Source organism: Equus asinus, chromosome 2 (genome assembly GCF_041296235.1).
Source record: "Equus asinus isolate D_3611 breed Donkey chromosome 2, EquAss-T2T_v2, whole genome shotgun sequence".
NCBI classification, from domain to species: Eukaryota; Metazoa; Chordata; class Mammalia; order Perissodactyla; family Equidae; genus Equus; species Equus asinus.
The window spans coordinates 80,586,039-80,611,338 of NC_091791.1; the positions used below are offsets into that span (position 1 = coordinate 80,586,039).

The 25,300-nt window shown below is 38.1% G+C and overlaps 1 protein-coding gene across 7 annotated transcripts in view; it reads right to left on the reverse strand.

The window, feature by feature from the left end:
• The window catches only part of RYR2 (ryanodine receptor 2), a 674,743-nt gene that overhangs the window by 197,232 nt on the left and 452,211 nt on the right, over positions 1-25,300 (reverse strand). For all 7 annotated transcript variants that reach the window (XM_070492185.1, XM_044758547.2, XM_070492181.1 and 4 more), the window contains 10 exons: positions 22,888-23,096; positions 22,045-22,397; positions 20,337-20,451; positions 19,225-19,385; positions 17,253-17,412; positions 16,783-16,869; positions 13,279-13,505; positions 7,915-8,719; positions 5,468-5,668; positions 77-182 (listed from right to left, as the gene is read on the reverse strand). In XM_070492185.1, coding sequence (XP_070348286.1) covers positions 77-182; positions 5,468-5,668; positions 7,915-8,719; positions 13,279-13,505; positions 16,783-16,869; positions 17,253-17,412; positions 19,225-19,385; positions 20,337-20,451; positions 22,045-22,397; positions 22,888-23,096 — 2,424 coding nt within the window. The remainder of the gene's footprint in view (positions 1-76; positions 183-5,467; positions 5,669-7,914; positions 8,720-13,278; positions 13,506-16,782; positions 16,870-17,252; positions 17,413-19,224; positions 19,386-20,336; positions 20,452-22,044; positions 22,398-22,887; positions 23,097-25,300) is intronic.

Here is a 25,300-nt window from a genome sequence, read left to right on the forward strand (position 1 = left end):
CATACTTACTTTTGTACCAGTATATGTATATGAAAAATACACATTTAATAAGCATTGGAAGTCAAGAGGACCTTACCACAGTGTGTCATCAAATCTTCATGAAAATCCAAGAGTTGGTCTCGGATTTCTTCAGGACATGGACATTCACTTTTGTCATCCTTAAAATTGAGAAGCATATTGATCTAAAAGTACAGAAAATCAAGAAAGAGGAAGAATATGAATAATAGAAAAGTGAATTTGGGAATGACACACACAGCAAAGGAGAACATAAAAACCAAAGATGTTCAAAATCTGTTTTCGAGTTGCCCAACAGACGAAAAATCATTATCTATCACTCAGTCCGACAAATACCACAAAATAAATCAAACAATTCAAAGCTGAGAATGCTGAAAAATACTCATCTAATTTGCTTCCTCTTTCTCAATTCCACAATATATTAGACCCTTGTATACTTAGAGTTCTTAAATCAACTAAGATCTAAACGCTATTTTTAAAAAATATTTTATTATGCTTCTCCTGGATTACCATTTTTTTCTATCTAATTTCTACACTTCATTGAATATTTTGTAGAATTCTTTTTGAGAAGGACACAGCAGCAAAGAAGAAGGAAAATCTAAATATAATTGAAAAGTAACATAATTGATAACTATGCTTTTGCTAACATTAATGATCCAACTAAATGAACTGCAAGAAACTTTCTTCCATTTGTTTTAGTTTTAGACACAATAGCATTCAATTTAATGAATGATGAAACGAAAGGTCTGTTGCTGTTCTATAACTTTCCTTTAGGAAACAATTCTAAGTTTTCTTTTTAGAGTTTTTTATGTTTCTTGTGAAACTATTATTTTGAGATAACTGTACATTCACACACTATTGTAAGAAACAATACAGAGAGATCCTATGTACCCTTTACCCAGTTTCCCCCACTGGTAACATCTCACAAAACAACAGTACAGTATCACAACCAGGATATTCACACTGATATAGTCATAATAGAAAACAATTCCATCACCTCAAGAATCCTTCCTGCTACCCTTTTATAACCATACCCACTTCCCTCCTACCTGCTCCTCATCCCTAATTCCTGTCAACCACTAATCTGTTCTGCATTTCTCTATTACTGTCATTTCAAGAATGTCATATAAATGGAATCATACAGCAGGCATCTATGTATTCCCATATGATCCTTTTGACATCTGCAGGGTCTGTAGTGATATCTCATTTCATTCCTGATATTGGTAATTTGTGTCTTCTCTCTGTTTTCCTTTCTCATTCTTTTTAGAGGTTTGTCAATTTTATTAATATTTTTAAATAACAGGTTTTGGGATTCATTGAGATTTTTCAATTGTTGTTCTGTTTTCAGTTTCATTGTCTCGGCTCTTCTATTATTAACGTCCTTCTGCTTGCTTTAGGTTTATTTTGCTCTTTTTCCAAATTCTTGTGATGGCAGTTTGGCAGCTTAGATTATTGATTTGTGTGCATTTCTCTTTTTAAATGTAAGTATTCAGTGTCATAAATTTCCCTCCCAGCACTGTGTTAGTTGTTTCCACAAATTTTGATATGTGATATCTTTATTTTCTTTCACTTCCCTGTATTTCTAAATTTCCCTTGAGACTTCCTTCTCATGGATTATTTAGAAGTGTGTTATTTAGTCTACTAGTGCTTGGAGATTTTCCTGTTATCTTTCTGTTATTTATTTCTAATTTGACTCCATTATGGTCAGAAAAAACATTCTGTATGAAAAAAATTCAATTCTTTTAAATTTGTTAAGGCTGTTTTATGGCCCAGAATATAGTCCATCTTTGCAAGTGTCCCATGGGTATTTTTAAAAAATGCGTATTCTTTTTTTGGGCGGAGTGTCCTACAAACATCCAAACATCCTGTTAGTTGGTGATAGTGCTGCATTCTCCGATATTTTTGCTGATTTTCTGTCTAGCTTTTCTATCAATTATTGAGAGAGGTGTGTTGAAGTCTCCGACTATAATTGTTTGCCTATTTCTCCTTTCAGTTCTGTCTATGTTGACTTCACATATTTTGTAGCTCTTTTGTTTACTGCATACACATTTGTCTTCTTGACGGACTGATCTTTTATCATAATGTAATGTTCCTGTCTCTGGTAATTTTCTTTGCTCTAATATAGTTACTCAATTTCATTTAATTAACTTTTTGTGATGTATATCATTAATGTTCCTGTCTCTGGTAATTTTCCTTTCTCTGATATAGTTACTCAATTTCTTTTAATTAACTTTTTGTGATATATATTTTTTCATCCTTTTACTTTCAACCAATCTACATCATTATAGTTGAAGAGAGTTTCTCATAGATAGCATATAATTAGGCCAAGTTTTTAAAATCCACTCTGCCAATCTGTCTTATAATTGGTATATTTAAATTATTTATATTCATTAATTTATTGATATTGTTATGACATCTGTCATTTTCCTTGTTTTCTGTTTGTTCTTTCTGATTTATTTTTTCCAACTTCTTGTGGGTTCCCTGAACTATTTTTAAGATCCCATTTTGAATTACTCATGGTATTTTTTAGTGTATCTTTTTGGATAGCTTTTATAGTATTTGCTCTGGATATTACATTATATATACATAATTTATCACAATCTACTGGTATCAGCATTTTATCAGTTTGAGTGAAGTGTCAAAACTTTGTTTCCTTTTATGTCCCTTATTCTCTTCCCTTTAATATACATTGCCTTAAATATTTCCTATACTTACATTGAAAACACATCAGATGGTTTTATCATGTTTGCTTTGACCATCGGACATAATTTAGAACTCTCAAGAGGAGAAGGAAAATGCATTGTATTTACCCATATTTTAACATTTTGTCATTCTTTCTTCCTTCCTTAATTTCCAAATTTTCTTCTTTTGTCATTTTCTTTCTGTTTAAAGAACTTCCTTTAGGCATTCTTTCAGGGTAGGTCTGCTGCAGTCAAATTCTCATAGTTTTCCTTCATCTGAGAACATCTTGATTTCTCCGTCATTCCTGAAGGATACTTTCACTGCAATAGAATTCTCGGTTGACAGTTCTTTTCTTTGAGCACTTGAAAAATGTGTGCCAGTTCCTCACGGCCTCCATGTTTTCTTATGAAAAATCCACTGTCACTCAACTTGTTTTTCTCCTACAGGTGTCATTTCTTTCTCACTGCTTTCGAGACTTTTTTCTTTGCCTTTAGTTTTCAGAAGTTTGACTATGATAATGACTTGATTCAGATTTCTTTGGGTATCCTCTTTGGGTTATTACTCAGCTTCTTGAATTTCTTTCTTTATATCTTTTGCCAAATTTGAAAAGTTTTCAACCATTATTTTTTCAAGTATTTTTTCAGTTCACCCTCTTTCTTTTATCCATCTGGAAGTATGATGTCACAAATGTTAGATCTTTTTTTGTATTTGCACTGGTCTCTGAGGCTCTTTTTTTCTCCCAGTCTATTTTCTGTTTTTCATGCTGGGTAATTTCTATTATTCTCTCTTCAGTTCAATGGTTCTTTTCTCTGTCCCCTGAATTCTGCTGTTAAGTCCATCCATTGAGGGTTTTTCAACTTCGATTACTGTATTTTTCAGTTCTAAAATTTCCATTTGGTTCTTCTTTATATCTTCTATTTCTTTCTGCGACTTCCTTTTTCTTTTTTTTTCCATTTTGAAGCAGTTTTATGATGGCTGCTTTAAAGGCTCTGTCAGATAATTTAACATCTTTGTCATCTCAGAGTTGGTATCTATTGATTGTCTTTTTTCATTCAAGTTTTTCATGATTCTTGGTATGACGAGTGATTTTTAATTGAAACCTGGACATTTTGGGTATTATGTTATGAGACTTAGGATCTTATTTAAACTTCTGACTTCTTCTGACACTATCTAGCAGGAGAAAGGCTTGGGGTGCTTCGTTACTGCCAGGTGGGAGTAGAAGTCCACTTCCCTACCTGGCCTCCATGGACACTTGGAGGAGGAAGGAGACCTTGTTCCTGCTGGACAGGGCTGGAAGATCCAGCTCCCTACTCGAGCTGGACTGAACAACCCTGGCTGGAAAGGGTAAGAGCGCTTTAGTACTTCCCCTTCTTTGGCCTCTACTGACACTTTTGAAGGAGTAGGCCTTGCTTCTCTTCAGTGGGGATAAAGTCCCAACTCCCTCAGTCCCAGCTGAGGCACTTCAGTATAACCTGGTGAGAGTGGAAGACTAGGCTCCCCACTCAGCATTCACTGGTTGGGTTGGGGGTTGGGGCACAGTTTTGACTGTGGTGTTTGGCTGGAGTAGGGCAGTTATTACCTAAAAGTTTTCTGTCTTGCTAGAGAGACAGACAGTTTTCCTGGTCCTTTGGCTAGATATAGAAGGCTTTTGTTGGGGCTTTTCTTGTCTATGCCCATTGGTGTTTCTGGGTTGCCGGCTTCTTTAGCTCCAAGTCTGGGATAGATGAGGCAAAAAGAAAACCCAGGGAACTCACCACCACATCGTTCCTCAGGTCCCAAGTTCTGTGGCCAGTCTCCTTTCTTCTCTCTATCTTTCAGTCTTCTTATGTTGTCTTTTATGTACTGTCCAGGGTTATAGTTGTACTTAGAAGGAAGAATAGGGAAAGGCACATGTACTCCATCTTTCCAGAAGCAGAAGTCTCCCAATAGTAGTTTAACAAATGGAGTTAACCTAGGAGAGCTTGGACTTGTTCTCTGCTCAATAAATGCTGTTTACGGCAATATACATAAATCCCTCTCCTTTCTCTCAAAGAAATTAAAATCTGATGATAAAAAATAAATTCTGAAATTAGTTCCTAAACACTTTCACTCAGAGGTATCTTGGATACAGAGGGAAAGGATAAGACATTGAAGATGAGATCTGTCAGCTATACCTTTTGACCACCATAGCTACATCTTGGTAATTTCCCACATCATGAGTCCCATCCTGAAGTAGATTCCAGAAAACTCACATCCCAAGACAAGCTCATTCTTTGGTTCAGGCATGTGCCTTTGGTTCTGCTCCACCCTAAAGAGACCTGAGTTTTGAGGTGAGCAACAAAGAGGAAAAATCAAAAACAGGTGATCAATCTTCCAGCAAGACTGGTGGCAGTGACATTTGGTTCTTCTAGGGAGGGACCAAATAGACAGTGTCTAGCATTGAGTCCTAGGAGTCAAGGGTTCCCATTAGCTGGGGTGGTGCCGTGTCAGCTAAAGAACACCCACCAGTGGTTGGATATTGTTCCTATTTGCAGACCTCAGAATCCGGCACACTGGTCTCTGCAAAGAGTCTATGATACACCTGATACCTTTTAATAAGTCTCTTGTTTGTTCAAACTAAGCAAACAGATTCTTTTGGTGAAACTAAGCATTCTGACTAAATCAACTTGGCTAGTTTAAAGAGAACAGGAAAAAAATACACTTGTAACTTGTGATATAATCTTGTAATGCATGGATTTGAATGAACTCATACCCAAAGCAAAAAGGAAGAATTTTCATTTCGTTCTTGTACCTGTTCTTGAGGTGGTGATCTAAACTCCTTTGTTTTCCTGGCTGTGAGTGCTGCCGACATGTTTAAGGCCTGCATAACTTCATTATATCGGAAGCGTTGATTGTCTTGGAGCTTAGCTACAAAGTCATCTGAAAAGGCCACAATGGCTTCTATCCGGTGTCGGACCTGGCAGTCACAAAGGTACTGAAGCAGCAGGCACATCTAATAAGACAATAAAAAGGTATCAAATGTAATTTCCTAGTCTTTAAATAGTTAATGTATAGCACATCAAAATCTGTGACAGACACGCTTGGTTGCCAACTCCTCTCCCGTATGAACAGAATCCTGATTTTGTGTAGGCAGCAATGTGCTTGGCCCCAGGGGATGAAACATAATTAGTCTAAGCCAAAATGGCAAATACATGTCCCTTAGCTGGTCACACTGTCCAGCCTCCTTTGCAGCTACAGGTGCCATGGCCAATGGGATATATAAGGAGAAGTTTGCCAGGGGTCTTGTGGGAAAGATTTTCCATCACTAGCAACAGACTAGAACACCCTCTTTACAACATGAGCGTAACTGGTAATGACATGATCATTGGAGGAAGAGTGAGGTAACACACCTTAGGATGAAAATCAAAGACTGAAGATCACAGAAGAACATTAAGATCTGAGTTCCTGATGACCTCATTGAGCTACCATATCAATTCTAGATCTGTCTACCTCCAGATATTGCACCTAAGTTCATTATAAGTGGTTTTACTCCTTATTCATTTAGTGGTTAGCAGGGTATTCTCTTACTGGAAGTCAAAAGGATTTTTAACTGTTAGAATATGTCGATAGAAACATGCCTACAAGAGAACGCTCTGCCCAAGTTTAGGAAAACATTTCAATACACATAATACCAATTGTGATATAAATGGGCAGCAATGTTAAAGAGAACTTTAAAACCCTGTATGCCACCATATACAAGATAGCCATTTCTGTCAATGCCAGCTCTGAAGGAGCCCAGGATCCATCGCCCCCTTCATCTCCTCCACCCTACCCCGATATAAGCACAGTCCCCTTGGGTCTGGACCAGCGTGACAGTCTCCTGACTAAGTGGGTTCTGGACCCCTCTCCCTTTCCTCCCTTATCTGTTGTCCTCTCAGGAGGAAAAAGATCTACATTAAGATTTTTAGAATAAAATTCTCCTGCTAAAATTCTCCAATGGTTTTAACTGAACTTAGAATAAAATTAAAAGTCCATCATATAGCTGGTTCTAGAAAACAGCTAGGTTCTGTACGAACTGCCTTCTGTCTATCTTGCCCTCTCTCTCTAGCCCATTAAGCTACAGCCACAGTGGCCTTTTCCTGCCTCAAAATCTCTGTCGTGCTACATGCTCTGTGTGAAAAGCTCCTAGAACACTCTTCCTACTCCTTCGTGCTTACTGAACTCCAGCTCATCAGTCTGGCCGCAGCTTGAAAGTCACCCTCTCAGAGAGGCCTTCCCTCACATTTCTCACAGTAATCCAGTGAAATTTCTTTCTTCTAGTAATCCATCCTTTTCCTTTAGATCATTTAATGCGATTAGCAACAAAATATTTTAAAATAAATGCATAAATAAGTGGATATTTCTCCCAGAGACTATAAGCTTCTGGAAGGCAGGGCCCACACCTGTTTCCTTCACCTGGTACCAAGTGCCTGGCTCAGAGGAAGACCTCAGTCAATACTGACTGAGGAATGAAGGGCAAAAAAGCATGTCAATGATGCAAACATCAAATTGATTCTAATGAACCAAAGAAGTGTTAAGAAAGGATCCTTGAGACACCTTCATGAGCACAAAAGGCAATATCTTTGATTCCTTAGAAACATACAATCAGGAAGTAAACTCAGACCTACTGGTGAACAGGTGTTCTAAGGCTGGCAAGAATGGAGATAGGAATAGAAAAGGCATATGGAATGTCATGTATTTCAGGCATTCCAACAAAATGTCAGTGAAATACATCTGCAGAAACAAGAGGAGAGATCCAAGGAAATGGCTAATAAATAGGAGGGAGAAGACGAGTTGGTAGGACAAAAGCCCATCTCCTCTGCTCCTTTCAGATAGACACACACACATACACACACATATACACACATACACACACACACACAAACAGCGACATGCCACACTTACAGATGTGTGTGACAGACAGATGTGTTTGACCAAGGAAACCACCTTGACAAAGATACTAAATTTATCTTTTATTAATTCTTTTCGATTAACTCAATTGGAAAATTCATTAATTCCATTTCAAATGCAAGAAAATTAGACTGGCACATCCCAAAACACAACAGGAAATCAGTTAGTTTTAGGAAGAATACCATTATACAGGAACACTAACAAATACACACACAAACATACACGCACACAGAAAAAGAGACAAAGGCAAATTTCAATACCTTAATACTTAGCAACTCTGAAATTCACTACAATCTTTTTTCTGATTACCTGCAATTTAACTGGCTCGGGCAGCTTCATTTGGAGCAGACCTTCCTTATGCCTCTTACCCACTTTGGCTTCTTCATCACCAGCTCCTTCCAGCTTTGAGTCTTCTGCACAGGGCTCTTTCTCGAGCGCCTCACTCTCCTCCTCTGGAGAGGCAGCTTCCTTGAACACACTGGGCTCAATCAACTGTAAAATGTGTTTCAAGTCCTCATTGTGGAAGATCCCCATGATGAGCAGGGTATAGAAAAGCTTGATGAGAGGTACGAAGAGGAATTCAGTGGTCCCCCCAACTGGGTCCCGGGCATGAAGACTGCCCTGTTTAACAGCTTCTGTCAGCATCTGTATTGTTTTGGCCTTTAGGATGTCCAGCGGGAACTCTGGACTGTACTGGTAACAGTCATTATTAATGCTTACAAAACTTGGGGAGGAAAATTGCATCCGTGGCCTGAGGGAGGTGCTGAGGCCAATCCCGGGGAGGCCATGCTTTTTGTTCTCATCAGGGAAAAGGGTGATGCTCTTAGTCTCCTCCGTCATGGGCACGATGAACTCACTGTTCATCATGAGCCTGGCAGTGGCATAGGAGCTAAGGTGGATGTCAATCAGCAGGTCATAGTAGCCCGCACGCAGCAAACCAGGCATGTACTTGTTCTCGATGGCGTAGAGGAGCTGAGGTTCATCCACGTGGCTGCACAGGGCGTGGGCCACCCGGTGGTTCCCAAGAGCACAGACAGCAGAGTAGAGCCGGAGGGTGTGATAGTGGAATTTCAGCAGCTCTTCCTGCTCCGTCAATTCTAATATGTCAACAGATCTGTGGGAGAGAGCAGGACAGCGGTAGCAAGGTTAAGCACGGAACGGTTAAAACAATTCAGAATTAGAGAAGAAATCCATGTAACTCATAGATTTCAAAAAGTTATAGAAACAGACACTGTCTTTTTTTTAAGTGTTCTATGACATGTTTAATGGTAGCATAGGTTTTGTTTTTTTTTAACCAGTTCTAGATGTTTTACAAGTTTTCTTCCACATAGAATTTTGTGTTGAGAATTTCCAACCACTAGCGCTGGGACTTCCTTCATCTTCCATCATTCGGAGATTCTGGGCACCTCTTTTAGATATTTGAGTCTCAACCTGAACATGGGGGCTCCCCTCCTTTCAACATTTGAGTACCCTGGAGAATTGTGAATCTCCTTTCCCAACTCAGCTAACCAGGTTCAAGAAGCCAGAAAACTTTGCCTTAGGCTATACTGCCCTTGTCTCTGACCTGGGATTAGCTATTAGCTTAACCCATCAGAGGTGGGTGACCAGAACTAATTCCTCTGACATAATTTACCTTCTGACACATCCCTCACAGACCAAATACATGCCAGTGCCGCTCTGGTTTCCACCAGGTACGTGCAGCTCGTAAAACAAACACTATCAGAGACAATTTCACTTAAGAAAGTTTCTACTGAGAATCTGAATTTACACCGGGCTCTTAATTCAGGTCATTTTGCTTCTACCACATATCATGCCCTTTCAAAGAATAAAACCTTAAAAATGTGGCCTACTATGCCTAACGTATAGTCATTCCTTGTGGAAGAGTCAATTTTAAGAACACATAATTCCTGTAGATGTGCTAATTTTTCTAAAACTATTTAAATTATATGGATTGTTCATGGGTGACAGTGCAGCATTAAAAGTAGAAATGTGATATATCCATAATCAAGGGAATCACTCATTCATCTAGAAAGTTGTCCTTGGTGAGACTATAATATAAGCTCATCAGAACGGAGGTTATTCTGTTTTGTTTATTAATATTCATCTAGCACCTAGCATAATACACAACAGGTGCTAAATAACTGTTTGTGATCATTTGTGGCTAAGCTTTGTCAGTATCCTTAGGTAGACCATCCTCCTGTCCATGTCTGTCCACTATATCTAAGCTTTCTAACGCACAGGCATTCTATCAAAAGCTACTGTAGCTTGACGGTACAGAATTATTCCAGATTCTACCTCCCGACACAAAATCAGAAGCTTCATACATTACAAACTAAAAGCAAATGATTATCCACCCCATGTACCACCTAGACTTCCGGGAAACTGCAAAACTGCTGGGCCCAGTTGCTAGCACCAATTCACGGAAAGGTAGAATTAAGAAATGCCCCTCTCTCCAAGTGTAGTGGACAATGATTCCTGGTCCCAGCTGGGCTCTTCAATCTCCCAAGAAGACTATTACCTCACCCCTCTGCCCGGCTGATGGTCAAAATACGCAAACCTGTTCATTTTAGCAACACAGACTATCTGTACTCTAGGTTCTTACTGAAGAACACAACTTAGCCTGCAGTCTAATCATTCTCAAACTGTCAGTTTCTAGAAACAACATATAAAGACTCAACAGTCTGCATTGTTGCTGCCACTGCTGTAGATTATATTGTTGTCAGTAAATATTCTCCTTCCTTCTTCCCTGCAGCTGGAGTAATCTTATCTGCTCTCCTTACTTTGGGCTTGACTATGTAACTTGCTTTGGCCAATAAGATGTAGGTGGACACAACGTCTGCCACAAACAAAAAGAAACTCTTAGAGGCCTGAAAGTGTGTGTTAGCCCTCCTGTACATCCATTGTTGGCCATGGAAACCATATGTCCCAGATCAGGGCTGCCCCATTAGGCTGGGTCTGTGGGTAAGAAGGCACATGGGCCACACCCACAGTCCCTCCCCAGACTGGAGCAGAGCTGCAGTGGACCCACTACCTCATGTAACATGAGCAAGAAATACATGTTTGTCTGTAAGCCACTGAGATTTTTGGGTTGTTATTGCAATAATAGCTAAAACAACTCCTTAGACTCTAACAGTCGTCGGTGGAGAAATTTCTTTCATAATTCCATATAATTCTTTTATTCATCAAACATTATGAAGTATCTATTATGTATTAAGCACTGTGCACTGGTGTTATGATGGTGAACAATACAGACACGATTCCAGCCCTATGGGAGCTTACTCTCTAGTTGAGGCAGGAAATCCTCCTCCAAAATAAGTAAATTAAATTAGGAACTGTGATATGTGTCATGAAGAAAACAGGGGATTGACGTATATCTACTACCACCCCTAATTTTAAAGTATTAATTATTTGACATGTTATTGGGGCATGAGAAAAAGATTCTACTCAACCACTAGTTGGTACTTCCCTTTTGAAATCTGAATTTTGAAACTCTTCAGATTTTTCTTTGGTTTCTAGGAGGCATGAAACCAATGTAGAACTTGACTTTACCAACCACACAGAATGGTGTGGTATGAATGACTGTGTACCAGTCTTACATGTAAATTTATCACAGGTAATTAATATAAATTACAAATTACTAGGCAGGAACGTATGGTGAATTTCTGATTTATGGCATGCCAACATAATAAATTACAATCTTAAAATTCTTTGCTTAGTAGAGAGACAATATTTTCTCTCACAAAAATTCCTTACCAAATGTTATGCTTCTTCTGGTTGTTGAGCAATTTTTTTCTTCTTCTTTTTGCACGAGGAAGATTAGCCCTGATCTAATACCTGTTGCCAAGCCTCCTCTTTTTGCTTGAGGAAGATTGTTGCTGAGCTAACATTATGGCAATCCTCCTCTATTTTGTAAATGGGATGCTGCCACAGCCTGGCTTGATGAGTGGTGCACAGGTTCATGCCTAAGATCCGAACCTGGGAACCCTGGGCCACTGAAGCAGAGCATGCAGATTCAACCACTACGCCACTGGGCTGGCCCATGAACAATTTTTTTTAAACATCATCAGATGTAAAATTCAAAATAAACCTTTTCTCATGTAAAATAAGAAGTATAAAATTAAAATCTAATTACCTAAAGAGTACATTATGAATGATATATCTTTCAAATTATTTCACTTAAAAATATGTAAATAAATATTTAATGCATGAAAAAGTTCACCTGGCCAGGTTAATTTTTCTTTGGATTTCTTTTGTTTTAAAATATCTTTCTTGAGACATAATTTACATACTAAACAATTTACCTATTTAAAACATACAATTCATTGGTTTTAGTATATTAATGGAGTTGTGCAACCAGAACTAAAACCTAAGATTAGAACATTTTCATCACTCTAAAAGTTTAGGACATTTTCATCACCCCCTCTAACTGAAAGTAACCACTAATCTACACTTTTTCTTTTAATGATTTGGCTATTATGGACTTTTCATGTAAATGGAATCCTACAACATTAACTACTTAAAAACTTAGTATAATGTTTTTAGGTTCATCCACTTTGTAAGATGTATCAGTACTTCATTCCTTTTTATTGCCAAATAATACACTATGGATACACCACATTTTATTTGTCCATGAATCAGTTGGTGGGCATCTGGGTTGTTCCCACTTGTTGGCTACGATGAGTAATGCCGCTATGAACATTCGTGTACAAGTTTTTGTGTGGTCATGCTTTCATTTCTCTTGGGTACATTCCTAGGAGTGGAATTGATGAGCTGGATGGTAACTCTGTATTTAACTTTCTGAGGAACTGAAAAACTGTTTTACAAAGCACACGGTAAATCACAAAGGTATTAACATAAAAGAAAAATACCAAGCATGTCTAATATATAAAAAGGGACATAGCTCCTACAACCATTTTAGGATTAAAGACTTAAAACACAAGAAGGACAACAAACGTGTTTGTCTTTGCATTGTTTCTGTGAAATGTCTTCACTCAGTTTGTCACTTAACTTTTTAATATTTGGAGAGAAAGTCTTGGTTACAAACCTAGAAACTTAGCTTTTTATTGATAATGAGACTGCTAAAATGAATTCCCTGCAATTGACTATAATACGGAAAAACTGAAAATCATAAAATAAGCTACCTTTGAATATTTATTGCCCTTTATATTATTAGTAATACTGCCTAGAATGCGTATAAATTTGTTTCCAAAGCCCTCAGCATATCTTCACTATAATTTTCTTTCATTAATGTCTCTTAGTCTTCAGTTTCTCACATCTGCCAGATGAAGGGTTGAACTAAGGGATTTCTATGATTCTGTCTCTATCTTACAATTCTGTGACACTGTATTACTCTGCTAAGTTGTAAGTCAGATTGCAGTTGTACTTGTTGGAATTTTTACTTGCTGTTGGCATCACAAGAAAAACAAGATCAAGAAAAGAAACTATACACCAACATATCGCCTCTTCAAATGCAGTACAATAAGTTTGTTTCAGTAACAAAGTAGTCGAGAAACAGATTTAAACTTGGACTATGCAAAATAATGTCTCCATGGCCACAAGAAATTAGATATTCTTTAAACCTCATTTGGTTTCCCCAGCACCACCCCTGAACCCCTGTGCAGCAGCCTAACTTGAAGAGCCCCAATGTGACAGTGAGGGACATGTAGGGCTGACCTGTTCTCCTCCGGGATATGAAGAGACATGAACTGCAGAGGATCCATGCACTGCACCAGCCAGCCTTGGCGTTCACTGATTCGAGAGACATCTACCTTCAGAAACTGGTTGGGCATTCTGCTCCACAGGACGTGTGACAGAAACTGCACATGGAGCCGCGGCGGGCACTGCGGCACGGGGTTCTTGTGTTCACTCTTGAATAGTCCCGCAGAGAGAGGCATCACATTCTAGGGGATGGGAAAGCAGAAAATGACTTCATTTATAACACTCCTTAGGGTTAATAATGACTAGAATTCTGCATAGGAAAGAGAAAATGGAAGTAAGACTACAAGTCGAGCAAAGGCAATACAAGAAATAACTGAGATTAAGCTGAAGCGCTCCTGAAAGGAAGAGCAGAGATAATATTCTGAGGGAAAACAACTAAAACTTCAGGGCAGGCAAACAGGTTTGGGGATGTTTCTTTCCCATACACTCTGTGGCACACTCAGAATGCAGGGGAACTGAACATAACCCTACAGTCTTCCTATTTCTTTACCAAAGTGGCCCTCAGGGAAACCTGGCAAGTCTTCAGCTGCCTCCAGTGTCAAACTTCCTGAAGGAGAAGTCATACCCCTTGCTGCTCTCTCTCTCTCTCTCCCATGGTCCATCCTTTGTCACCCACCTCACCCCTAAACCACTCTCTCACTCATCATCAGGTTTATTAGGTTTTAGTAACCAGCAGTATACCAGAGACAGCTCAACAAATAAACTTGACTATCAAACAAGAAAATGGAATTAATCAGGCATTAACTAACAGAATTCATTTCTCTTCCACCTTCCCCCACCTCCAATATGTACCTTCGGCCATCCTAATTCCTTCCTAATTCAATTCCAATAACAGGGAAAGAGAAGTTTCCACTTCGCCAAAGCTTATTCATCCCCTTATGGTCAGGATACCACCTTTGCCTGCCTCTTCTGGACCACATAAAAATGACTGTCTCATCTTTCTCATTACCTTCAGTCTCTCCCCCTCCACTAGAACCTTCTCTACTGCATTCTTTAAACTGCCTCATCCTCAAGCTACTATCTGATTCTCTTCTGCTAAAGAAGGGGTGGGGGGAAGCCAGGCACTGAGACTATATCAGTGAACAAAACAGACAAAATACCTGCCCTCATACAGCTTCCATTTTTTTATTAGAGACATAAAATAAAATCAGTGAGTAAATTACATAGCATATTAGAAAACAGATCATAGGAAAAAAATAAACCAGGACGGGAGAATGGGAATGCAGGACAGCAATAATAAATAATAAGTAGGGTGGTCAGACTGGGTGTGGCTGAGAAGATGACAAGGAGAAGAACTGTGGATGTGTAGGAGAAGAAATTTCCATGCAGAGGGGATATCAATGTAAAGAACGTGAGGAGGAAGTTTGCTGGCAAGTTTGAGGAAGAGCTGGAGGCCAGTGTGGATGGAGTAGAGGGAGAGAGGGAGGGGAGAGCAGTAGGAGATGAAATCAGAGAGGTAATGGGACATCAGATCATTTAGGACTTGAGAACCATTATAAGACCTCTGATTTTTACTCTCAGCAAAACAGAGTTTCGAGCAGTGGAAGGGCATGACCTGATTTATATTTTAAAGTAATGACAGTCTCTCAGATTGTTGTACAACAAACAGATGGGCAAGGATAAACGAAGGCAAACTGCATTAGGAGGGTCCTGGAGTAACCCAGAGGGGAAATGATGGCGATGGAGACCAGTGTGGTGATCAGCAGGAGTGAGGGCGAGAGAAGGCAGAAGGTGGAGGATGTGCTGGGGGAGGAAACTGGGATGTGCGGTGTAAGGAAGGGAAGTCAAGGGTGACTCCAAGGTTTTGGGCCTGAGCAACTGGATTTCTTATTAAGTGACATGTGGCAAGCTGTAGATAAGGCAGGTTAGGAGAAGGGGTTAGTGATGGTCAGCAGTCCAGTTTTGGACATATTCAACTTGTGATATCTATAAAACATCCAAATGGAAATGTCAAATAGACCAATATATGAGTCAGGATTCTGAGAAACCACCACTTTTTTGTCAAGTTTTATTTTTTAAAAAATCATTTAAACTTGCTGTCTCCTTTCTCTCACTTTCAATCTTGAATTCACTGTAATATGGCTTTTTCCATCATTTTGCTGAAACTCTTCTGGCAAGGTCACTAAAGTCCTCCTAATTAACAAAAGACATGGATTCTTTTAGTCCACATTGTATTGGCCTTTCTGTGGCAGCTGAGAATATCATTTTATAAAGGCAGAAACTGAGCTCACATGGTTTAAGGAACTCATCCAAGATCACGGAATGAGCGCAATAAAACCGTCTACCATATTCACCCTGATGTTCGCCTGGCATCTCAATTTTTACAACTTCAAAATTCAATTCAATTCCTTTTCCTGAATTTCATAAGTTCATCTGCTTGTTGTTGTTAGCATTCCCCAGTTGTCCAAACTAAAAGATTTAAATTAATCCTTGATTCTTCATTCTCCTTGAGTACCTGAATCCAGTTCATCAACAAATCCTATTAATTCAAATCACTGTCAAATTCTATTGGTTTCTGTTCTAAAAGATCTTATCATTTACCACTCTCTCTCCATGACAACTTTCATAGCCCTCATCCTCCTCTCCCATGTAGACAGTATAAAATCATTGATACCTAATTGTTACAGCCTACACTCATTCTTGTGAGAACAGACATTTCTCCACATTACCACCTCCACATTAATATCAATGTATTTTTCCAAAAAAGTTTTGGTTATACTCAGTCCTCTGTTTCACATTTCCAATGGATTGTCACTGTCTCTGTAATAGGTGCCAACTTCTTAGCATGGCGTTCAAGGTCTTTTCAACTTGGACTTGGGCTACCTTCTATCCATATTAATCTCCAGCCACATGCTGGAAGGCATCCTTTGTTACAGTCATACTGAATTCCCGAAGCTTCAGCACTTTTCGTCTTATGTATTTTTGCTTTCTCTCACCCTCTGTCTAGAATGCCCTTTCCTAGTAAATGTACTCTGAGATCTCCTATTCAACAGTTAAGAATCAACCTAAATGTCACCTCTTCTTTTAGCTTTACCTGATCCACCCCATCCAACTTAGTCCTTCTTCCATTTATGTTTCCAGAGTACTCCACACATGCCACTTTTCTAGCACTTATCATAATGTAGCATAATTTCAGATCCTTAATCTCATTCATTAGCTCTCCTGTGAGTTCAATGATTACTAAGCTGCATGAAATTTGGCATTTTTGTTCTGTGTGTGCCTAATTTTACTGAATAATATGTTTATGATAACCAAAGAGAAACTCTTTCTAATTAATTATGTTAACCTAGCAACCTGAAAGAGATACAGAACTTTCAAACATGGCTACCTTTATTTTAAAGAAGAAAGCTATGATTAATATCAGTACTAATAAAATACTGAATTCATTTAAGAATAAGTAAATAGTATTCCCTAACAGAAAATAACCCAAATATAATACCAGGAATGAATCTTTCTTACCTTTATTCTTCCCAACTCAAACTGAAAAACATTGGGACTTGTAGCTTGTGCAAAAACTGCAGGAAATAATTTTGTACTCGGCTCCACCTTAAACAAACAAATGAATTTAACAATATTGATAAAGGAAGGAACACAAAGGAAAACTATTTTCTTCATAACAACTAAGGAACACTTTCACGGGAGGAAAATGGAGACTTTTCCTTTCTCTCATACAGATATCCTCTTTCAATAATTATTTGGGGTATCTCATTTCATTACTACGTGAACAATTTTGGACAAATGCAGTTTACTCTGAAGGATGTATGGCACTGTTATTATTCAAACAGGAGTAAAAATATATAATTAACATTTCTGTTTTCAGTTTCTTCTAATTTCTCATTTATTTTTTGATCTTAGAAAATGTGTTTTCCTCTAAAGAAGGAAAAAAGCTTTTCCTCCCTAGAATCACGACACCATCACTGACCACGCACCTGATAGTATGTGCTCAGTTCCTTGCCATTGGCCGTGAATGTGAGCAGCCCGCTGGCGGCGTCCACCACGCAGCCGATCTCCAGTCCATTATTATTGCGTCCTTGCCCGGGGCTCATGCTCTCGCCCGCACACACCATGTAGCAGTTGCTGCGCTTGATGCTGAATGTCAAAACAACATTTTTATCTATGTACAACCACAGATCTAATAGAAAGCATGTAAATCTTGCAAACTAAACCTAAATTATGCTGCGCAAGCAACAAGCTCATGCTGTAATGGGAGAGGTGCACAATGGGCCCGATTCTGTGATTCTGAGCAAAAACTCCATTGACTTTGGTGGACATTCTGAATCAGGTCTTACATGTCTCTAAATTTCACACCTAATGGAGACAGGTCAGCAAATTGGAACTCAGTAAGAACTGACCTCACCTTCCCTCCAAAAACTCAAACCAAACTGGACCTTTCTCTGAGGTTCAAAAAAGTTTAACTATTTAATAATCATCTAAATTTGTAATTTTCATTCTCATAGGTTTTTTTTTAACCCCTTGTCCTGAGATAAGAACCATTTGTTTCCAAACACTATCAAAGTCCTTAGGCAAATTCTACATGAACCATCAGTTATTCAATGTATTTTAAATTTGACTAAAATGATACCCCTTTACGGACAATTCCAGGTGATCTGTTATGAGAGACATTCGTAGACGAATATGCACAAAATTAGCGATGCTAACAACAAACACCGCCTGAGTTTCACCCTTACCAAAACCTTTACCAGAGACGGTAATAAACTAAGAGATTTGAGCTTCACCTCCTTCCCCTTCTCTACCACTATATAGCCAAGATATTAATGAGACAAGGAAAAAAGGCCAAAGGCAGGCAAGTAGAAAGAAAAGAACAAGACGGCGGAGATGAAGTCAGTTTCTGAATAATTCAAAGTTGCTGTGTTTCTTTGCACGGCTTACATAAGATTCAACAATCTTTCCCTGGCTTCTATTTCCTATACCAAAATCATCTATCAGCTACCTCATCCTTATACTGAGTTATTTCCTTATATTGTTGCCATCTCTGAAAATCAAATTGTCCCCCAAGAACACTCTTGGGGACATGTAGTTTGGGGCCACCCTACTGATGCCAAGTGCTCTTCACTGGAGATTTCTACTAGCCCACTGTCTCAAGTGCTAAGTTCATTGCGTTTCAAGTGCTAAAACCTGAAGGCAGGAGAGTGAGCTTCCAGTCACCAAAAATGATGGTGCAGGTATAAAAGAAAAGCAACCTAATGGAAGACCCTTTCTATGAGACCTGTCACAGCAGATCAGAGAGGATGCATGGGCGCAAAAGGTGGATGGAAATGGTCAGATCTTCTCTTGTCTTATTCTGCAAGGAAGATAGCCTTCTTCACTTTTTTGAAGGTTTGGTTTGAGTTTGGTTCGTTTTACAAATGGAAAAGAGGATGGCACAGAAAGTATAACTGACTTACCAAAAGCCACACAGCAAGTCAATGGCAAAGCTGAGGAAAGAACCCACTACTCCTCAGTCTGAGTTCAAATGCGTCCCCCTGGTCTAAACTACTAGCCCACGTTGTCTTCACATTGTTCTCCCCACCAGATAACCAGTTCCCAAGATACACATCACACCGTATGCTAAATGCCTCACATTCACCCATCTCCAAACCCTAAAACAACGGTTAAGTTTTGGTAACCCAAGTTGTTCATCAGATACAATGTCAACTGAAGGAATATGTGATTATTAGCCCAAAACGATGCACTACTCTTTATAACGTTTTTCATTTTTAATATATTCAGATTCTTTACTGGATTATATGAGTAACCAAAAGGACACCGACATTTATGGTTTGATTATATGGTTCTTACAAGTAAAATATAATCCTGAGCATGAAATCCAAGAAAAAAATGCCTAGGTTTACCAAAATTTTTATCAGATGTTGTTTACATAAAAAACTGAGGAAAACCCACCTCTCATGCACTTTTCCTTTTTCATCTCCTAGCGTAACGGTCACTGTCCGAACTCTGTCCAAGTCAAAGCCTGTATCATATTGATGGAAATCGGACGTAATCCAGCCCACCCAGACGTTAGCAGGTTCTTGTCCAGGAAAGATTCTCACTGAGTAATAGTACTGTCAAGATAGCAACACCAGGTATTGGCAAAGTAAAAAGAAACAAAACTTTGATTTGCAATGCCTTTGAATTGCCTAGGAATATATGTCCTTGCTTAAAACCATTTGGCCTAATTAAAATGTTGTAGGCTCAAAGAACTGACCCTGCAAAATAAGAAAAGTGTTAAAACAGAGATCCTGAATTAAATCAGAAATAATGGGAAAAAGAGAAAAGACTAGGTGAGAAAACATGCTAAGTGATTTGAGGCTTTTATACTCCCAAGTATGTATGTAGTATGTATACATGTAACATACATACGATATGCATGGGTCCATATACAGCATCAATCCATTAGGCAGGTAAGCTTCAAGCTTACACAAGTACAGTAATCCATGCTAGAGCTTTTCACTTGTCACCGACCCTTCAACTATGCTTTGACTTTCCTATCGCTAACATCATATTTTGACACCTTAAAGTCACTTTGAAATAGTTTAGATCTAATACATGAAAATCAAGTTTAAAGACGGGGGCACACTACAAGGGACACAACTATGCATTTTTTTCCATTTGGTGTTTTAGGAACAGTTGTTTTGAAAACTTTAAATGGCAGACAGCAAAACTTGACCTCTAACAAAGTATGATAAATGGTCTTTCTCTTAGACATATCACTAAGATGAAGAAAATTATATGTACTTGGAAAAATCAACTGGCAAAATAAAATTTTGCCAAAAAACAGGATAATAAAATCAGGGTTAAGGGTGCTGTAAGGATGTTTTCCCTAAAATAGCTCTCTTATTGCATAATATACATCAGAATATACATATATTTTGCAACTGTTCGGTCTCCAAAATATAAGTGAGTAATTATTTTAAAAACAAGCTTGCTAAATCTGCTAATCAATGTGAACTATTTGAAATGTAAAGTATAATAACTGACAAATAGAAATAAATGCCACAGCCGTAACAGCATACCGTGGATGTTTGCATCAAGTAATCGTAATCATCCCGATCATCCGCGAGGACATCTTCAGTGAGTCTAGCAGAATGGCTTGTGCTGTAATCTGGCTTTGTTCTTCTAAGCAAAAATCTGAAATATATTAGATGAGTAGGAATAAGCAACATTAAAATGTTCTGCCTATCTCAAACAGGAGCATGTAGTCACTTTAGTAGAGTGGTTCTCAACCAGGGTGATTTTGCTCCCCAGAGGATATCCGGCAATATCTGCAGATATTTTTGGTTGTCACAACTGGAGTGGAGGGGAGTGCCACTGGCATCTCTAGTGGGCGGAGCCTAGCAATGTTGCTAATCATCCTGCAATGCACAAGGCAGAGTCTCATGACAAATAATTATCTGACCAAGAGTGTCAAAAGAGCTGAGGTTGAGAAGTTCTGATTTAGCGCAAGAAAGGATGCTAAAAAGAACTTGCCTTCTTATCCATAAAAAATACTATTTAGAGAGAATACTCTAAGTTTCAACTAAGAATGTAAATATAGATTTCTAAAAAACTAAATCTTGGGAGAAAATACTTATCAAGCATATATTTAATAAGGGGTTAATATCCACAATATATAAAGAACTTCTAAAACTCAGCACCAAAAAAGCAAGTAACTCAATTGAAAAATGGGCAAAGAGCGTGAATAAACATTTATTTCTCCAAAGATGATACACAAATGACCAACGAGCTTATGAAAAGATACTCAACTTCATTAATCATCAGGGAAATGCAAATTAAAACCACAATGAGATATAATTTCACACCCATTAGGATGACTGCTATCAAAAAAATAGAAAGTAACGGGTTGACTAGGATGTGGAAAAATTTGGAACCCTTGCACAGTGTTGGTGGGCTGGTAAAATGGTGCAACTGCTATGGAAAACAATATGAAGTTCCCTCAAAAATTTAAATATAGAACTACCAGCAATCCCACTTCTGGGTATATATCCAAAACAATTGAAAGTAGGGCCTTTAAAAAGATATTTGTACACGTATGTTCATAACAGCACTACTCACAATAGCCAAGAGGTGAAATCAACCCAAATGTCCATCAATGGATAAATGAGTAAATAAAATGTGGTGTATATACACACAATGGAATATTATTCAGCCTTAAAAAGGAAGGGAATCTGACACATGCTACAACATGTATGAACCTTGAGAATATTATGCTAAGTGAGGTAAGTCAGTCACAAAAAGACAAATACTGTATGATTCCACTTATAGGAGGTATCTAAAGTAGTCAAATTCATAGAAACAAAAAGCAGAATAGTGATTACCAGGGGCTCTGGGGAGGTAGAAAAGGAGGGTTGTTTAAGGAGTATAGAGTTTCAGTTTTGCAAGACGAAAAAGTTCTGGAGACCTGTTTCACACCATGTAAATATACTTAACACTACTGCACTGTACACCTAAAAATAGTTAAGATGGTAAATTTTACGTTATGTGTTTTTTACCACAATTAAAAAATGCATTAAAAAAGTAACTCTCAGGGTAGATTACACCAGTGTTAACAAATTAGGTGACAAATAGGTTGCTTTATGGTCTCTTGTAGAATACTTTGTATATAAAGGAGAAGGAGGAAGAACAAATTGACACTGGGAAATCCGTTACCCTCTATCGCCCTCTAATGAAACCCTCCCCAAACAATAACTACATATTTAAAATGATTTTGCATATGTCAATGACCTTTGTTTCAGACGAGAGGGCTTTTCCTGAGCATAATCTTTGTGGTTATTAAACTCTGGTTTTGTAGCTTCTTTGTCTTTGTCAACTCGATCAGGCACCAGGTGGCCATGAGCTGTCTTCATTAGAACCTCAAAGTCAGAATCTGCATCATAATCCTCCAAATCATTCTTTGGCCCAAAGAGGCCGGCACCTGGGATCCCGCCCCCCGCAGTCTTGGAGAAGACTTCTGCGCACTCGATCGGCATGCTCAGGCGATAAAACATGATATCAGTGCTGCTGTTCTGAGAACCAAAGGACTTCTGAGTGACCTTTAAACACGGGGAGCTGTCTATGGTGCCGTCTATCCTGGTCACCTAGCAAATGAAGAAGCAATAGTTCAAATTCTAATCATCATTCTTGATTTCCCAGTACTAAAGATCACTAATGTGCATCAAATCTTTAAAACCCCAAACACAGCCCACACTTGGCATAATTTTGTAAATGAGATGACTAAACAGAGAGAGAACTGTGCTATAGATATACTCATAGCTCTGCTTCTAACTTAAAAGATGGTTTGGGAAATTCATGTTACAATTATATATATTCAGATTGAGCCTGACATTGCCTACATAAAAAGAGAATTAATTATTGCTCATCAGTCCAAGCAGCTACTCATAAAGCACCTAAAATCAGAGGGTAATCCTATGCTTAGATTCCACTATTATGTAACACATCAGGGCCATCATTTTAAGTAAGTGACAATAATTGGCCAAGTAGGAACTCCCATGTGTAAACACATGCCACTCCTGGTTTGATGGATAAATCAGACCTGGCAATGCTCTGATTTTTAAAGAAAAAGCAAACCTCAATATGTTCATGGTTTGATGGAACTTGGAGAAATTGAGGAAGCCTCTTGCTTAGCCACATGGTAATATCCCTGTTTGTATTAACAGCAAATGGTTCATAGCCCTCTTGTAAGCCACAGATGGTGAAATATTTCAAGGTGCTGACATCCTTTCCAAAGTTCATCCTGCCCACTTGAGCCACTCCAAGGCTACATACAGGTATGAATCCTGCAAAGAAAAAATATCAAAATCTTCAGTATCATTAGCATAAGACCTTGTTAGTATGGAATTACCAAAAGTATTGCTCCAGAACTCTCATTTTTGTGAGAGATTCCACCTTAAGGTGAACACGAGAGTAGAATAAAGAGATCACTGACACGAAGCATGAAATGGAAGGGTCGGAGGATGAGGATTTAACCATAGCATCATAATTTACTAAAAGCACCCCCTATTTCACCCTGGACATCTTCTGTAAAGTTAGATAACTGCTAAGCAGTCCCCTAGTCCTCCAGAGATTTTTGGGTGTCCAATCATAGAAAGTGATCCCCGTCCCACAGCCTCCTAGCTCAGGAGTGCACAGGACTCTCTTCTAGAGAGAAAGTGAGAAAAAAACAGGTGCCAAAGTGCATTGCTCTTCCATCTCACGAAAGAGATTGAAATGTACAAACACCAACACAGTCTGAACTATAGACGTCTTATCATATTACTCAGAGTAAAAAGGAGGGCACATTTTTAAAGGTTTTCATTCACTGATAGCTGCTTTTGATCTCTGAAGAGAATTGTGCCTCTTTTTCCTTGGGTACGCTAGATGTGAGCATCAAAAAAATATACAAATAAATAAATATTTGGAAGTAGTTACTGAAATCCTACTGAAATTCCTCCATCTATCCCTTTCCCTTTGATGTCACTATTATTGTAGATTAAGCAGGGCAATGCAAATCTCACCTAAATAATTAAGATATGAAATCAAAGAATAAGTTAAAGTAAACAAGAAACTGCAACAAAAGCAATAGTAATGAGCAATAGAGGAAAAAACCAAAATACTGCATAAGCTGGTCTAATGTGTGGCAAGATTAGTCAATCCTTACACTCTTGAATAAAAAGGGGAAACCAAATTAATTCCATTAATTTTTTTTGAATTTTAGTTCTCTGGAATCAATTGTCTGGCAAAAAGAAGATAGCATTTTGCGGCGGGAGAAGGGAATGTTTATGTGTTCTTCATTTTTTTATATAATATTTTACACAAAAGTTCAAATAGTCAGCACAGTAAACAAGGTCAGTATTGGAATGCAGGCTACAAATCAGTGGATTTAACTTGTAAATCAAAAAAGCAATAGATCCTAAGAATAAGCTAACAATTTTCTACCATTATGACTTACACTTTTTCCTTGTGAAATGAGTGGCAGTAAAAGCAATATAAAACTCTCAAAACAGCACGAGGTGATAAAAATTACATCCAATAATTCACAGTGATTTCACCCAGTTTGTATTCATCAATATATATTCAAATAAATGGTTGCATAACAGCGTTACCAACAAGAAAGCAAGAACACATCCAGCTGTGTTCAAGGAAGTGTGAATGATGAGTTTCTAGTTAAAACTAAAAATCGCAGCTGTGCCTGCAGCTGTGCCAGCTCCTGAAGCAGGAGTCAAGGAAAGTGGTTTTAAATGTCTTCCCAAAGGAATCAAAGAAAGGGAGTGGATAAATACAATAGACTCGAGACAGCTTGAACGAATTGGCAAATCTAAGGGATTGGGACATAAACTAGAGGATACCAAGATAGAAATATCTTCTCAGATGGTAAACATTTATTCTTTTCTCACCACTTTATATGAAAAAGGAGTTCCTACACTATAAATGAAGTTATTGGATACCTATAAATATCTGCATAGTAGATCGTTGGGTGTTTTGTTACATTAACATCTGAACTTTTCTGTATGTTGGAAACACTTTCATTTAAAAAATCAAGTAACTAGTGTTGTGCACAAAGATGAATGTCCTAAACTGTTCACTATGGCTATGTTTACACTCAAAGAATATTGTTTTGACAATAAATGCACGTGGTTTTTTCATGAGATGGAATACTACTTAGCCTTTGAAAATGTTATTTTCAAAGGTTCATTAATATATAGAAAAATATTCACAGTAAATATAATTTCAAGAAAGATATAATGTATGGTTTATTTTTAAAGATGGGAAAACACGAGAAGGTTTTTATCAAAAAAGTTTCAGAGTAGTGGGATTTTTAACCCTTTTTGTTCTCTCTTTTTGTATCTCTCAATTTAACAATTTTTTCCAGTGAATACGTATTTTATTATGAAAACAAGTGATAGCCTTTGTAAAAATGAAACATCCATTTAATAAGATGAGATATACCTACATTGTTCTCATATAGAATGCGTGAGTGATATGGACACAAAATGGTCCAAAC